Source organism: Euwallacea fornicatus, chromosome 8 (assembly GCF_040115645.1).
Source record: "Euwallacea fornicatus isolate EFF26 chromosome 8, ASM4011564v1, whole genome shotgun sequence".
Classification (NCBI taxonomy): Eukaryota; Metazoa; Arthropoda; class Insecta; order Coleoptera; family Curculionidae; genus Euwallacea; species Euwallacea fornicatus.
Genome location: NC_089548.1, coordinates 1,374,274 through 1,391,985, shown reverse-complemented (window position 1 = coordinate 1,391,985; position 17,712 = coordinate 1,374,274). Strand labels below are relative to the sequence as shown.

Here is a 17,712-nt window from a genome sequence, read left to right as displayed (position 1 = left end):
AAGCTTGAAGATATTGCTGCATTGACATTATGAAATTTCCATATAACAGTCAATTTTAGATTCGGACAACACACTGCCACTAGAAACGTCTTTGGGGTCTCCAGAAATGAAGACAGAAACTCTTCATGGAGCTGCATTCCCTGAGTGTGAACGAATTGAGGGTTAGTCTCGCTATAGTATAAACGGGTCATAAGTGTTTTGAAGTCGTGTATAACGGCTTCCGCCCACACAGAGGGCCTAGATTAGAAACACTCTAAAACCCTTTATTTTCAGCTTTTTCAAATATGCCGGATATCTGAAATAATTGCAGCTCACGAAGCTGAAAAATTTACGTTAAACAATTTTCAAAACCACAGGAAGAATCGTGATTAGCACGAATAATATCTTGTGGAGCTGCTAATTGTAATTGTAGCTGGGGCTAAACAGATTGTATTTGAAATCGATAAATGAACGTTTTGACTTCAAATCGGAAAAATGGCGCGTTCGTAGAGTTCTCAATGCACATAAGCACCCAATGAGAAAAAAAAAACATGAAAGTATAGTGCAACAAACCAGTTTAGGCAGGGTTAAAGCTGATCGTTAATTTAGTGTATTATACAGGATATTTCATAAATGATGGTTCGAGTCGATTCTCCTTCATATTTCATATATTTTTAAATAATTTGATTATAAGAGATAGATAGAAATTAAAATTTAATATTAATAGAAATAACAAAATCTTTTTTATGATAAAATACAGCAAACAATTGAACTTGAGTTAAATAAAAATTAAATTTGGTTCTGAGTTAGGAATCAAAGTAGTCAACTGCAATAAACTGATAAAAACTTATACATTTTTAAAAAGAGCAAGTGTAAAATAGTTTTCTGTAAGTGCATAAGCGCACGTGCTTCAGCAGAGCCCTTTCTTTAACTAAATTTGAGCAATGAAGTTGTAAATTGTATTTGACTTTGATGCCCTTTTTGCGAATATCAAAGATGCCACGGAAAAATCCCAAATGGAGATTTGCGAGGAAATAATCAAATTATTGGTTGGTAATTATATTTTTTGTAGCTTTGCAGAATGTTTCATATCGAAATAGTCAGGTTTATCCAGAATATCTCCGAATGCACTTTGTATTTTTCTATTTGTTAGAAATGTTCTAATTTAACATTCAAACACAAGTAACTTTCTCCCTTTAATCTTTTTTTTTAGTCACTATCACAATTCAGAAGATTCCAATACGTGTCATCAAAATGTCCACCCTGCATAGGACACATGGTATCTCATAATAATAAAAGGAGCAGAAAATTCATGAATATGAATATTACACTCACGCACGAGCTACATGCGAGTCATATAAGTAGGAAATGTAAAAAGTGTGATACTTTGGTCATTACAAAATTGTGTCCTTAAAAATAGATTAACTATCGACATGAAGTAGGGCCAAAAACAAAAACGTAGTAAGATTGCACTGTAATTGTTGATTATGACAAAGGAAATAGGCAAAGGCGAAGAGGACTGAGCCTTGAGGTCTATTTTCACTCATTAAGGGACGAAAGTCGATTATTCCGATTTACTACCTGAAATAATAATATGAATTATGTTTAATTATTTCAATCTGATACATATTCTTTCAAATTGCAGTGGCTACATTTCATTAATCATATCCGACTGCAAAGTGCTAAACACGTAAAATAATGTCAACAATGCGTGTCTTCAAATATTACCTGACACTGAACTTCAGTTATTTAGTCCATCATTTTCAATATACTCCAGATACATTTTGTCTGTAATTTTTCCTGCCATGAAATTTTAAGTGAATCACGTCATCCCATCGATCACCACAATCCTTGGCAACGGTTCAAACTTCAATCAGCTTCTTATCCCTACTTCAACTTTCACTATTATACCTTCCCTAAACTACCTATGTAAGTTTAATTTGAATTTTGGTATCATGAAAAAGATAGCGTTCAAATGCCTGTTTTAACGACCGATAGAGAATTTCAATCAAAGTCTGAACTCTATTCCCATCTACGCCTTGTTCTGTATCAGCATGTTTCCTTCGATTCCCGTAAAGTCCGTTGTAGGATGCCAGACGACCAAAAAATCATCAAAAACATCCAGAATCTCAATGTTCCATGTTCCAGTTATACTAGCATGTCGAAAGTGATGATGTTGGGATTCTGGAAAATACTGTAGCTTACATTTGCTTTTTGTCTAAGTAGAGGGACATTCAGAAAATTGTTGAAAGGATGAATTTGTTGGCCTAGTATTGGGGTACAGAAAATATGCAAGAAATTGGCCATTAAATTAGTAAATGTACCAAATATGTTTCGAATTACTTCGGACTACATAGTTTCCTACGAGTTTTTGCAGACGTTTGATATTATGCTACATTTGGAGTTATTAGCAACTTGTTTTGGTCGATGCTGAACAGGAAATATTGTATGGAATTCAAATGCAAGAAGCCAGGATTTTTCTCTCAAAGAAATAAATACTTTTGCGTAGACTCAGAATTTTACAATTACGGTCATTGCGGAATACCCACCCAGAACATGTGTATCCATTCGAAATAAATCTGCTGAAATACTTCTTTGCTTATCTTCCTAATTGGCATCAGTTACTGCTACTGCATCTGCTGATTATTTTATTTAGCTACATTAACTATTATCTGCAGAAAATACATTTTCGAGGAAACCCTAAAAAAATCACAGAATTCTTGAAGCCCATCACTCACCAAGTCAAGTGCTGCAGTTTTAAGTTTGGTTACGATTTTGACCATGAAGACCAATCTTCGAGCAAAGGACAGTTTATCTACATCATCAGATACCACCAGAATACATCAAGGTGAATGTACTTCATTTGACGTTAACGTAATAATAAATGCACTTTTCAGTTATACCCCAAAGGTTTTCAATATCTTCGATATGCTAACAATGGTCTATGTTGGAGTGACCTCCTTAGGACTGGCCAGTATAGCCCATGAAATCGCTAGCCTAAAAACAAACCAAGAGGATGAACTAAGGTACACAATGCTTTGAAAGGTATTGGTGTTTCGTTATGGATTTATTTGCTTTTGTGGTCGAGAAAGTTGGTGATGCGGCGAGTATGAATAATCTGCCTCCAATAGACGAATGAATTGAATCAATAGCAAGATTGGACATTCAATTTATAAGAGTGATCAGTATAAAAATGCTCGTTCAAGAGCTTAACGAGGTGATACCATTATGGTAACATTGAAGGACCATATGGCTTTGAATTTTAAGGTGAGATTTTTAAGGAAACTTTCTCTTATAATCTTTCCGGTGGTGACATGAAAATTTAGTCAAAACCTCAATTTTGACATAAATTTTTGCTAAAGATGATAAAACATATCTATGAGATATTTATCTTGTTGCTGACGGTCATCACAAACCATTGAGAATTTTGTTTTTTTTTATCATTTTAATGATGTTTTCAGATATTTTTGTAGGATTGACGAATTAATATTTCGGCTATTCAATTTAAATCAGGTTAGTTCATAGTATATTTGGCTAACGGTAAAATTTTCGAAATTTTAAAGCAAATTTACCTGCATTCTTAATGCTTGATACTTGATAGATGATTACGCCTCTTACAAATTTCCTACAATAAGTAAAACGAAGGAGACTTGCATATTACTGTAAAGTAAAATATGGGGCACCCTGTATACACAACGTGATAACAAGAACACAGATGGCTCATAATTCTTTAAATTTTTGAATAATGTTTGTGAGGTGAGCCCTGCTTGTTACACTACAATGGTATACCAACAAGTTGATTGCATGTTATACAGAATGTTTGATATACAAATTTGTAAAGATCATCACCAATAAATTGTCTTTATTTTTCAATATTCGAAAAAATCCGACTGAAAAAAGTTGTTTATAATGCAATCTTACATCTTCGTACCAAATTTATGAAATAGAGGTATTTTTCGGAAAAAAATTAACTATGCAGAAAGCTGGATGGCTCGCAATGGGTCAATCAAGTGACCGCCGAGAACCCCAAACCTGTCACTACTGGACTTCTTTTTATGAGATCGAGTCAAACAACTGATTTATGCTGAACCACTTCTTAATTATGCAGCAATATTGCAGCACAGGGTGACAAATGCTGTGAAATCTTTAACGTTGGAACATATTCAAAAGAATTTTAATGAATTCACATGGAGGATCGAAAGATAGACGGATATAGATGGCAGTTACATAAAATAAATCATTGTTTCAAAATCGTAAACCTATTGCTAAGTTATCATTTATAAATATGATGCGTGAAATTTTATATTTATTATTTGTTATAATATTTACGTGGTGTTTGCTGTATGATTCACAAAATATATATATATATATATATATATATATATATGTAGCATCGGGTGTTTTTGATACTACTTTAGATATATGATGTTGGTTATATCTTTGTAATGAAATCACAGGTCAGAGAGAAGGTATACAAGCTTTCGTTTATTAATACGGAATATACAGACTAATGAATGTAATGAGCGCAGACACGACGACTGCGTTACAATGACCGACCGTATCCCAAAAACAAGGGCAAGAAAAAGAGAACCCTCCATGCCTTGTTCATCCTTAAGTACCAACACCCATGGTGACAAATCATGGGCGTACCTTGACCAGGGTGCCATCTGCACCATTTGCCACATCAAACCGTGGCGTCTTAACCGGGAATTGGAATTGCAGCTGTGAGACCGCCAAGGTCTATTGCGGGCAATTCCAGCACCGACAAAGCTCACTATATGCAGCTCCAATGCCAACCAGGTTTATTGCGGGGATTTCCAACATAGACAAGGCATGGCATGGGAAATTCTCATGCTCTAGCCAATGCCTACCAGTGCCATGCCTCATGGGGTATTTCTAACTTAAAAGTAATTCCTACTGCCTAACCCTTATCGAACTTACACTTAACGCATATTTACAAAATGACTAGACACGAAACTAAAGCGCAGGGTTAGTTACGTAACCCTACATATATATATATTTTTTTTATTAATACTTTTATATTCCTGAAATTTGATATGTAGATATAAGACTGCATTTTAAAGATTATAACAAACACACCTTATTGGTAATGATTTTTACAAATTAGTTTATTAAACACCCTATATAAAACGAAAACAATTCATTATTTGCATACCATAGTTTCGTAACAAGACAATCAAAAATTGAAAAATTTTTGGTCCATTTGTCCTTTTCTTATATCTTCCCTGGGACACTCTACGTTTTATAGAGAAATTAATATCAAGCGGAATTAAACTACATATAAAGAAATATTTCAAAGTTTTGATTTCACTATAGAGGACGCCGTCATACGCCATAAAAATAAAGACAATGAACAATTATTCCTGAAATAATACGTATTATTTCGTTTGGCGACCACGCATTTAATTATTTATTTTATTTCTTCCTACCCGAGCGACTTTGTTTACTCGGCGCTGCAATGTGCTCGTTTATGGCCACTAAATTGATCATTACGGCACCTCATATTGTAATACCATTGCTAAGAAACTTTTCCAGACTCTAGGGGTGTATCGCTAACGAAATGGCAAGCTTTTCCACAACTATTGTATTATTTCAACTAAATGTTATTATTTTTACCCCTAAAGGGGATTAATCTTATCAATATGTTTTCCACATTTATTCAAAACATTTATAAAGTAAATAACACATGTATCTGATACTGAAGCAGGTTTCGATAAACACATAATCGGCGTTCGGCTGCCTCAAAGGGATAAATTTCAACAAATAATTTCATTCGCCATGTTGTCAAGAAATATGTACTGCGTATTTGGTCCTAGAAGATCATTTTTTTGTAAATGAACCTACAGCATGAATTGACAGAAATATATAATATTCTACGTATGTTCGTTAGCTGTTGTTGCAGAGTCGGCTACTAATGTCACCTCATCCGGAAAAAACTCGTACCGGACATGGGAGCTAAATAACTAATGCTCTCATGTATGTAATGATGTTATTTTTTATGTCTCGCTTAGATGAGATAATGTAAGTTCTATTCTGGACGATTTCGAATTATCACTTTCCCTCTGAGAGGATATCAAATATGTAACAAATTCTCAAAAGAGGACGTGGCTTTTACACCTTTATGCATATCTTACGGAATGCTTTTAGAAAAAAGCTGTATAACATACTCTATCTTCGACGTGCTTTATGAAAAGTCGTTTCTATAGACTTTTGACTAAACGATTTATTTATATATTTATTACGTTTATATTATTTATTTGTTCCGCAATTCCTAACAATACAAGTGCCAGTTCAACTTTGGTTATATACAGGGTGTTTTTTAACTACGTGTAAAAAATTTAGAGGCGTAATTCTTGATGCGTTTCAAGCGTAAAATGTTTAATAAATAATTGTTTGCAAATGCTTTGTTTTTAAAATACAGTGTGTTAAAACATACAAAAAAAAATTTTCGTTGAATATTTCCTACATGGCTACAAATGGATTGTTGAATTTTAGCATGCTACTATGTAGTGAAAAGTCCCATATTTACATACACTCACACTTTTCTATGCAACAGTGATGTACGGATGAGATATCTTTATTATTCTATTTACACGCGTAATGTACGATGTCGTGTTTTCCATTAGTTAAACTAAATTTTTGTATTCTTTATTCCAAATAGAACCGAAAAAAGTTGCGAGAACGCTTTGTTAATAATTAATCAGTGCAAGATTTATCTATTTCAAAATCAAAAAAGAATATTGTAAGAACTGTTAAAAATAAACTTGAATTGAAAAAATAAATCTTGTACTGATTGTAAACTAGCTGCTACTGTGAACATCAGCAAAATATTATATTAATATGATCTTTTATATCAATAAACAATCCAATTTGATCCATGTTGGAAATTTTCAAGGAAAGTGTTTCTTTTTAATATATTTTAACACCCTGGATTTTTAAAATGAAGTATTTGCGAACATTTGTTTATTAAACATTTTTCACCTGAACTGCGACCAGTATTACGTCGTTAAACTTCCAACACATAGATGGGAAACACCCTGTATATACTACGGCTTTTAAAAATATTTTCCTCAATTTTGTTCATATATATATTTTCTTTATTTTCATTAAAATGCCGAAGCGTTATATATCAATTAAAAAAAAAAAGAAATTTTATTAGAGCTTTCACAGAATCACTGGAACCTATTGCGGATATCGCCAGATAAAATTAAAAATTTAAAAATATTATTGAAATATTGTATCAAACTGAAGTAATAAAGGTGAAAAGACATGTGAAATCCTTGTAATATACCGTTATGTTAGATCCATGATTATCACTACTTTTTTAAGTAATATTACCGGCTTAACGACATATTAATCCCAGTTATTCCTAAATAAGGGTGGCTCAGTATGATAAAACTTTCATTCCGCTTTTTCGTAAATACTAGAGTTTAAGCATATTCACGTTTCGTTAAATCAATATAACTACAACGTCCGAATAAAAGATCAATCTTAACTGTAATACGCTTATGTGTGTTAGCCCTCGGATTTAGTACTTCAGAACTTTATAAATTTAAAAATCTCTCTTTCCTGGCCCAATTATCGCGTTGCTATGTACTTTATTAATAGTTTTCTTCATTTTGTGAACTTTATTGAGGTGCATTATTTAACAGTGAAATAAATTACTCCATAAGTTGTTCTTGAGTTTGTTGTTCGAAAATTTAATACATACTTTATTCATAATATAGAATTCCCCATATTAGAATATGCACTTTGAACATTAAGTAAAAACTTTCTAATCAAACTAAAAAAATATTTTATTGGACTAATAATTTACAGCTAATTCTATAGGATTATTAATTTAGATAACTATTCAGTTTTAAAAAATCGCATCTCTTAAATGCCTTCCATCAACTTAAAGGCAATTTCAAATTTTAAGTTGAAAATTTTGCGTCGTCCGATGAAGCAAATTTCAATCCATTCTTGCAGTTGTCTTTCGAATCCGCTTTTTAGCTCCAGAATTGTTGCTTCAGTACACCAAATTTTTTTCCTATCGAATTGTTTGGTAAAACGTTCGCCAGATATTTGACGCCAATGACGAACAAGCAGGGACAAAAATGAAAAAAATAATCGCTACAGAACTAGTCATTTGGATAACTGATTTAAATCTTAACAAAATTGATAAATGTTTCATCAATTTTATTCAAGGGAATAATTTCTTTAGTAGTGTTACAATTTTTATTTAAAATCACCTTAGCAATTTAGATGAGAAAATGAAGGTTTGTGCAAAATTTGTAAGTCCTCATTGAGCAGGCATAGATAATTTGCTAACGAGGGACAAAGCAAATTTTCACTTGCATGACGTTGATAACAAGCAAAATTTTAGATACTAGTGAGCAGAAAATCCTCCCGAATTGTTTACTACAAAATTGCACGGTTCAAAAGTCGTTATTTGGTGTAGTACATCATTTGGTATTATCGGTTCTTTTTTGACGATGAACCCAACCATTCCGCAATAATTAATTCTTAGCGTTAGATAAACATGTTGCAAACACTTCTCATCCCACAACTGACTAAAGGGAGTAATTGTGTCGTGTTATTTTAGTAAGGTGGAGCAACAGCTCACACAGGCAGAAACACGATGAGGATTTTACAAAATTTTTTGGACGGCCGTATAATTTCTTAATTTGCAAATTTTAATTGGCCCCCGACATTTCCCGATCTAACAACGCTCGATTTTTTTCTGTAGAGATATTTAAGGCAACAAATTTTTAAGTCCTGCAGTAATAATTTCGAAGCCAAAAAAGCGGATTGGAAATAAAATTGCAAGAACAGATGGACATATGCTTCGCCGGGTAATGCAAAATTTTGAACTTAGAATTCAAGCTTGCATTAGAGTTGATGCAGGACATTTAGAAGACGTGATTTCTAAAAACTGAATAGTTATCTAAATTAAGATTGAAGCCCACGGAATTAGCTATACCGGGTGTTAACTAAGTACATGAATTTATTTCAAGAGATGAATCTTTAATGGATTTTATTACAAAAAGTTCCCATGAATGTAAGTCCGCAATGTCTTCGCTTAAAAACTAGAGGATTTTGAAGTTTCATTTAAATCTAAAAAAATATATTTTCGGACAGAAATGTAATAATCGGGCACAATTTGGTATACAGTGGTTTTTTATGATTCAAAATCCAAATATTAACTTAATTTTTTGATTGCTGATAGAGGGCGCCACATACAGGGCTTTATCACATTATTTTTGGCCCTAACTGTTATACGCTACGCTGTATGCCACTTTCGTATTTTAATAGACTTATTGTACATTTACTTCCATTAGAAAATGTATTCTTGGAAAATGTCTCTAGAAGTAACCGTTTTCGAGATAAACGTGTTTGCAATTAACATGACTTGGGGGTAAAACGCATTTATTAGCAACTACTAAAATTATCAAAATTAATTTAATATTATAATGGTTGTTGAAAATGTCCACCTCCGACTTCTTATACAAAACTATGGTGGGAAATTAATAAGACCTGAGAAATAGAGTAATCGACTCTTGTACGTAAATCAAAAATACACCGGGTGTATTCGAGAAAGTTCGCCAATCAACGGTGAGAAGAATATATGCATACATAGAAGTCGGAGGTGGACATTTTCAATAACTATTATAATGTAAAATTTATTCTGATTATTTCAATAACCGTCATTAACCCAATTTTAAAAACCAAATTGAAAATGAAATTTCAACCCCCTTTAGTTCTTAAGCGGAGGCGTTGGGGACCTACATTCATTGTAATTTTTTTGATAAAATCAGTTAAAGATTCGTCTCTTGAAATATATAGATGTACGTAATTTACGCCCTGCATGTTAATACGATAAAAGATTTTTTTACTTTGATTAAAAAGATTTTATTTGCCCTTTAAAGTACATAGGTTAATATGTAGAATAAGGAAAGTTAATCGATAAGTGTGAGACTTGACACAGAGTACGTAAGGACAGGTAATATTAATGAACCTTCATTACAGTTAGCATCTTTCATTCAGCCAACAACTTTTGTGCCATACAGTTCTTGCGTATAAAATGGCTCAAAAAAGTAAAAATCACATTGCAAAACTTCACGTTCTCGCACTGAAATGTTTGCTAATGTGGCCCATAGACTCTTTAAATCATATGCAAAACACATATCTAAAAACTGGTTTTATTTGTTACGCTATTATAACTAGTTCCCCTATATTTGCAGGAATGGTTTACCAGGTGCTTTTTACCAATCCTTTCCAAACAATTTTTATTATATGATTTAGATTACAGTTTTACATAGGTATTGACAATCTCAACATACTGCTGGAAGTGCTGGTGGGCTGTGGAGATTTATTGGGCTACGGAGTGGCTTACTACTGCTTCCTGAGCCACCAGCGACAAATCCAGAATCTCATTGATGACTTCGACGAGTTTGTCCAATACAGTACCATCAAGGTTATCCAGGATACCGAGGAGAAGTCCACACGTTACACTAAATGTTATTAAAATAGAGAACACATTTTCAAAGGACTAATTAAGAAAATTTTTTGTTTCAGATATGCTCTATTGCGTTACCGGTTGCCTGACTTCGACTTATATCTGGGAAATGCTCTCACTCGATAGCTGTATTGCTCAGAGAGGTAAATTTCTTGATATGAAGGTACTTAAGGTATTTTAAGTGTTTCTTAAGGGTCCGATTATTACGTGAAACACGATCCTTGCGGGATGCCTGTCAGGAATTGGTATCCCTTCGATACCAGCCAACCAAAAACATTTTGGTTCATTTATGTTTTTGAAGTTATATTAGGCTACCATGTCTGTATATTTTTCTCCTTAGCCACTATTATCATCATTGGTAAGTAATCGAATATTCAATTAAGAAAATGTATTATTGAGTTTTTAGTATACTTTTTTAAACGTCGGGATAATTTGAAAAAACCCATATTTTCAAGGTTTCTTAATGCACATAGCTTCTCAGCTCAAATGTTGCGCCAGTAAATTTGAATACATGTTTGACACCGAACCAAAGCCCTTTCCATCAGTAGAAAGGGACTTTAACCATCTCAGCCAATACCATTCAAATATCCTAGAGTGAGTTTCTTTAGTAGGTGGATTTTAGCCTTGAAAGGTACTACATCAAATAATTTAATACTAATGCGTTGATCGTAGGTACGCTGAAAGAGTTTTTAAAGTGTTTGACGTCCTAATCATCGTCTACATAAGTCTGACCTCATCCCTTATGGCGGTGATATGCTACCAGATAATCAACCCTGACGTGAGCTCCCAAGACAGGATTAAATATGCCATATTATTGTTGTTTTGGTGCGTGATGGTCTATTTGATCTGTAACAATGGGCAAATTATTCAAGAAGAGGTTGGTCGTTGCTTTGTCTATTATAGAGTTGATTTTCATGGTTTGTCTCAGTCTATTAAGGTGGGACACTCAATCTACAATAGCAATTGGTATAAACATGAAGGTGTTTCAGTTAAGCTAAAAGCGAATATTGCGTTCACGTTAGCTCGCAGTCAAAAACCCTTGGAATTCAGGAGTCCCCTTTTTGGGAGTATTTCTTTATTCCAGTTTATGAGGGTAAGTGGTACTAGTGCAGCAGTATAAGTACCGAGTAGTGTTTTTATTGAATTTGGGAAGAGTAACTTTTCTTTGTAGGTGATGAAGTTGGCTTACACATATCTTACAGTCCTACTTGCGTTTACTGGTGAAAAGTAAAATACATTCGTGCGCGTTAGATGTTGAAATCGTGTTGGTAAAACGTAAAAAATTATGATGTGTAAGAAATGTTTAATAAAATTTTAAAGAAAAAATTGTTTCTCTACAAGTTCCGAGTAACCCCACATTCTGCCCAGTTAAAAATCTGAAATTAATCACGTGACTCATCAGATTCAGTTCACATAAAATATCGTTTGTAAAAATTACTGAATAACGCCACATGCAGGGGCCTCATTTCGGTGTTGTAATCTCCGAAATTGCGGGACTTGCGAAATCGGCCAAATGGCAAAAAAGTTTCTAATTTTTTTGGGGTTTTTTCATGGGGAACATTTCAGAGCTCATACTGAGGCACCTGTATCTTTACAAATAGGCTTTATGAAGTATATGGAGTGTTCGAATGTCACTTAATAAAAAAGGAAACGTGGGTTCTTCCATGAAAATATTCGAGATACCGATTCAGCTCATTACAAAAATTTTTTCCAAACAAAGAGGCAAAAAATCGCGTCAAGTAAGGTCTGAATTGGGGAAAAAGGGAAAATATTATTAATTACGAACAAAGTTGCACTGCCATATATTATTCATGCCAACAGAGGCCAATGATTAGGTCTAAAAGTTCATTTTCATTCATTCAGGGGCAGATTACGAGTATTATGAAATATACCCCGAAACAAAAAATGTATGATATTTAATTTTTCAACATAATTGCCCGTAATTGTATGTATGTATTTCATCAATTATATCCAACTTCAAAGACCCAAATACGTAATGATGTCAATCATACTTCCCTTTAAATACTACCTAAAACTGACTTCCAATTATATAATCCATCATTTTCATTTTCCTCCACATTCGTTTTGTCTGTAATTTTTCTTACAATGAAATTTTAAGTGAACCATATCATCACATCAATCATCACAATCGCCTGCATCACTTCAATCTTCAATCAGCTTCTCATTCCTATTTCAACTTTCGCTACCTAGTTCCAATGACTTCCATAAGTTTAATTGGAGTTTTGTTGTAATGGAAGGGAAAGTGTACAAAGTTGTACAACTCTAAATAAAATCATTCAAATGCCTGTTTTTATGGTCAATTGACGGTTTTCGTCAAAACTGACCTCCATCCTCATCAACTTTTGGTTCTGCATCAGCTGTGAGGTGCGATTGGAAGGACCAAATGTGAACTGAGGTGGAGAAACTAAGTTTGTGTGGTGCGGCTCGAATACCACTTTGTTCGATTCTTTTTGTGGTCGAAATATGAGGTCTTCACTAAATGGCGGCCTGGATGTCGTTGGATTGGATATCACTTTCGGACCACTCTGAGTTTGCATTTTCAGGAACACTGTTTCGTGCAAAAATTCGTCAGCAAAAAATTTATTGATTTCGTGATATAATAATTCCTAAAGATTATTTAAACGTGAGCGCGTCTATATTCGAAATTAAACCCGTATCTAAACGTGTCTAAGGCGGAAATGTTACTGGCTCCCTTAAAAAAATCTGTTTGATTATTTAAACTTAAACTAATCACAAAAAAAAATAACTAGACATTTTTCCCTGCGATTCAAGCCTTAAAATCAGTATATTGTGTTTAATTCCCCATGTCGGCTGCAGGATACCAGGTAATCAACAAATCATCAGAAACATCCTAAATCATATTTTTCGATAGTCCAGTTCTACATTGGCCGGCAAAAAGTACGCACCATGTAGGTTTTTTTTTTAATTTGACTTTGCCATAAAATTTCATTTATACTAAAAGTTTGTGCAATCGCGCAAACTCAAAACGCAGTTTACAAAACTTGTATATCTCGTTTCATTTGGGGAGAATCGAGAATTATGAAAGTGGCTCATGAGTAAAGAACTTTTATTTTTAATTTTAGAGGAAACATATATTTTGAAACGTTGTTTACAATTACAAGACACGCCTAACAATGAAGTTTCAAGCTTCTATTCCATAAAATACTTTTTTGGTTTTTTTTTTATGATTTACCTCGTACAGAAAATAAAACAAATTTATTTCATATGCCAGTTCCAACTTTTCAAACAAATTAATTTGTATTGTAGGATTAAAAAATACAAATGATATTATTTGTATTCTTTCTCTCTCTCTGACACGAAACTGGTGTATTTAATAAATCTGTTTCACTTTCTATACGAGGCAAACCATGAAAAATTTAAAAACGGTTATAGAGAACAGACACTTGAAATTTCCTTGTCCGGCTTACCTTTTGATTCTAAATAATTTTCATGATACATGTTTCATCTAAAACTAAAAATAAAAATAATAAAATTAAAATTAAAAAAACTATTCATGGGCCATTTTCACATTTTTTGAATCTCCCCCATATGAAATGAGATATAGAAAATTTGTACATTTTGTTTTCGGTTTGCAGGAATGCGCAAGCTTTTATCAAGAATAAAATAGTCTGCTAAATTCGAATTAAAAAAAGATCCCATATGGTACATACTTTCTGCCGGTCACTGTAGGAGTCGATAATGCTGATATTCCAGCACAGGATTTAATAGATGCGTACGACCTCGCTGGAAGCATGGCAGTTCAGACTTAATGTATGCTTAATGTAAATATTTTTATGGTAGTTTCATCAGATTTGGTTAAATCTAGTGGGGAAAAAATCGCATATACACTGCCATTGTGAAATACTTATGACCCTCACGTTTTAGATCTCTGAGCGCTGCGCGCTTCGAGATTTAAGCTTGACGTCCGGGCCATAATAATGTATTTCACAACCTTAGTGTATAATATACTATAGTGCCAGTCCTGTCGCAAGAAACGGGGCCAAATTTATCGTTACATACATGTACTCGAGTTAATGGGATTTTTTTATTTTTTGGATGTGCCAGGCAGCGCTATGATATTTATTGCAGTGAATATGAAAATTCCGTCAAAAATTCAATTTTACCGGAAACATTTTCGACTAATGATAAAGCATGAATATCAGGTATTTGCCCCATTGCTGGCGGTGACATAACAAATTGAGTAGCTCAGAAACAGGTCAATCATTTTATTTATTTATTTTCAACGATTTTAGTGGTAGGTTCTAGATATCTTTATATGATTAGTGAATCTACATACTGACCATTTGCCTGATTTGTGTAGGGAAGAAAAATGAAGCCAACACCCTGTAAATCAAAATGGAAGCAATTTAGGACATGTCTTTACAAAAAATTTTTGTCTTAAAATAAGCTCATCATTCACTCATTTCACTTCTTACCGTCCATCATTAAGCTCTTCGAAAATTTAAGAAACATCAAAACTGCCTAGACTGCAATGATTTATTCATATTTCATCACCTACATGCGAAGTGCTAATGGTTAAAATCGTCTTTAAAATAAATTTTCTTATCATACATTGTCTGACGATCATCTATTCATCGTCAGTAACTGCGAGAAGTAAAGTAAGACCAGAATACGCCCATTTCACAACCTAAAAATAAACTAAACAATATCTCCAACGCAAGCAGAGTCAACAGTTGGGCAACTGTTGGGATTCCTGCTCAGTGAAATGCTACCCTTCACAATAGATTTAAGAGGGGGCCAATGTGATTTTTTCCTGCAAATTTCATAGAGTTGCACAACACTGTTGCCTCTGTGGAACTCGGCCAACGATTCAGCTTACCGCCATGAACTGGAACAAAGATATAGAGCCGAATAAATCAGTTTTGAATATCACCTTCTTCTGCGTTCTGGCCAAAGTAAAAATAATGTACTTCTTCAGCTTGACGTCAATTCCATTCCTGTACCACTTGCTTTTGAAAATTGCATCTCCAACTTTGACAGCCTAACAAACCATATATAAAATTGCAAAAAAAATTCAGCTTAGCCCACCTCATCTTGAACGTCTTGCCCATTATAGCATATCAAATATACTAGCAGGCACCAAGCAAACAGTAATATTGCGTATTTGATCCTATCTTGCGTGCTTGTGTTAGGATTGACTATCTGGTAGCAGATCACGGCCATTAAGAAAGAGGTCAAACTGATGTACACCATTATGAGGATGTTGAAAACTTTAAACACTCGTTTGGCATATCTGGAAATGTGCTAATAAAGTGGTGGTAATGGAGTATTGTGGGGGAGTACTCCAGAATGTGAGTGTAGTATTTAATAAGGGAAATGTATTTTTGCTTGAGGTCTGTGCAGGTTTCGACATGGGCCTTGTCGAATATGTGTTCGAACTTCTGTCCGCAGCATTTTAGTTGGGAGCTGATTTGCATTAAAAGGCCTGCAATGGAAAATTAGCGAATCAGTAATTAACCCCAGTACTACCTACCAATTATGGTGGCAGTTGCCAAGCAGAAGAACATGCAAATGTGGTATCCCAGCAAAACTTCAACTGGAAAAATGATCCAGAACGTCTTTGATTTGCTCGCGTCAAAGGGGTACCAATTTCGGACTGGTAACCAACAAGGGTCGTGTCTGACATAGTACTGAGTACCTTCAATGGATTAATATGAGTGAGGAGGTTTTCAGTTGTTAACTTAGATACCTCTTTGAGTGAGGCATGTTTCAGACGAAGACATTTGCCATATGTATGTTATAATCTGTCCAACTGTAGCATAAGAGAGGAGGTCTAGAATAGCGATAACAGTGAAGGTGTTTTTTCATTCAAAGCTGGGTACCTACATTTAGCATGTCTTGTGGCCTTTTTTTCAGTTTTTTGTATCAACTCCAATCCGCTGTACTGAATGAATCCTTGGAAATCTTCAATAAGCCCTCGTATTTTGTCCTGGTTCTTTAGAAAACAGATGTAGGCAATAGTATAGCCCGTAATGTTCCCTACTCCTATAAGGGCTTCTAGGAGAATAGTCACATTGTCGATCCCCACATAAAACTGCTTAGTATTTTTTCGTGGAAAATACAATTCGGTTTAAATTTTACCTGATACAACGCCCCGGAGAAAACCGGGATGCTGCAGAACAGCGCATAGCAAAAGCACCCATGAGTGAGATAAAAATTCTGCTTCTCATTGAAAAAGTCCAAAGGCCAAATTAACAGGTATTTCAACACTCTTGTGTGATAACTTAGGATTTGGGTTTGACCGCTCAAAGACATTTCGAGGATGACTCAACACGCAGTTTCAACTAATATTGTTGCCCAGTGCATTAGGTAAGGATATCTCATTGTGCAAAGATCATAAATAACATGCATATTGTAATAAAAATTCTATAGGCATAAGCCATGTAGTCCTTTCAACTCTTTTATATCTGCAATAAATCACGCAATACTTTGTAAAAGGCTGTAATTCATGGATTTTTTTTTTATATTGAGTTAATGATATGATTTGTTATTCTTATGGCGCTTTGTGATCATAGTGTCACCCTAATTCTAACATAATAAGCTTCTTTTAGGGTTTAATTTCGCAGTAGGGGAACTTTTACAGGACTGCGCTGTTAAACATAAAAATTACACTGGTCAAAATACATTGAGTCATTAACGTCTCGAAATATTTTTAAAACCGGAAAATTTTAGAAATTGTTTTTTTCCATTTCTAATTGTTTACTCAGCTTTTAAAAAAGCGTCCAGCACGCCTCTGTTTTTACTCTACAACATTTTTTAAACTTCACAAAACCTTTACAGCATTCAGTGTACGTTAATTCATTAGTTCATAGTGTCATTCATACTGTTAATACACAATAATTTTACAAATTTACATTTCATTTTTTGCTGTTGAGGTTTCTTGAAACGAAATGAAATGTTGCCCTGCTATGCGATATTTCATGCGACATTCGTATGAGTGTTCCCCGTGCTGGTGGATCGATTTTTACACTGAAGCATCGATGAGGTCTGCCAAGTCCAATTTAGTTGATGCGATAATTTGTTCATATGTTTGATATTTAGATTAAAAAAAAAGAGAACCAAATAACGATATTTCTATTGCTCCTTAAGTCCTCTCAACGGTAAATTCTTGCCATTATCTTTTTAACCGTCAGCACTATAGCAAAAACGCATTGCCATACAATAACTGGACG

The 17,712-nt window shown here is 34.0% G+C and overlaps 3 protein-coding genes across 4 annotated transcripts; 2 read left to right on the top strand and 1 right to left on the bottom strand.

The window, feature by feature from the left end:
- Positions 1 to 68: 68 nt before the first annotated feature.
- Positions 69 to 10,360, top strand: LOC136340629 (uncharacterized). Of its 2 annotated transcripts, XM_066284852.1 has the most exons (5): positions 69 to 161; positions 2,658 to 2,827; positions 2,877 to 3,005; positions 3,072 to 3,246; positions 10,302 to 10,360. In XM_066284852.1, exons 1-4 carry the CDS (start codon positions 126 to 128, stop codon positions 3,076 to 3,078), a joined length of 342 nt encoding a protein of 113 aa, XP_066140949.1. In that variant the 5' UTR covers positions 69 to 125; the 3' UTR covers positions 3,079 to 3,246; positions 10,302 to 10,360. The 2 variants fall into 2 exon arrangements, with proteins under 2 accessions (XP_066140949.1, XP_066140948.1); XM_066284851.1 differs by having other exon boundaries at positions 2,877 to 3,246.
- Positions 4,528 to 11,818, top strand: LOC136340771 (putative odorant receptor 92a). The gene is made up of 8 exons (XM_066285098.1): positions 4,528 to 4,703; positions 10,285 to 10,499; positions 10,558 to 10,641; positions 10,692 to 10,856; positions 10,954 to 11,092; positions 11,171 to 11,375; positions 11,427 to 11,591; positions 11,670 to 11,818. Exons 1-8 carry the CDS (start codon positions 4,528 to 4,530, stop codon positions 11,727 to 11,729), a joined length of 1,209 nt encoding a protein of 402 aa, XP_066141195.1. The 3' UTR covers positions 11,730 to 11,818.
- On the bottom strand, positions 11,576 to 16,818 carry LOC136340630 (odorant receptor 67c-like). The gene is made up of 9 exons (XM_066284853.1): positions 16,622 to 16,818; positions 16,367 to 16,574; positions 16,230 to 16,313; positions 16,014 to 16,178; positions 15,824 to 15,965; positions 15,569 to 15,773; positions 15,360 to 15,521; positions 14,956 to 15,167; positions 11,576 to 14,863 (listed from the first exon to the last, which is right to left on the bottom strand). The coding sequence occupies exons 1-8, from the start codon at positions 16,793 to 16,795 to the stop codon at positions 15,108 to 15,110; spliced, it is 1,200 nt and encodes a 399-aa protein (XP_066140950.1). The 5' UTR covers positions 16,796 to 16,818; the 3' UTR covers positions 11,576 to 14,863; positions 14,956 to 15,107.
- Between the last annotated feature and the right edge of the window lie 894 nt (positions 16,819 to 17,712).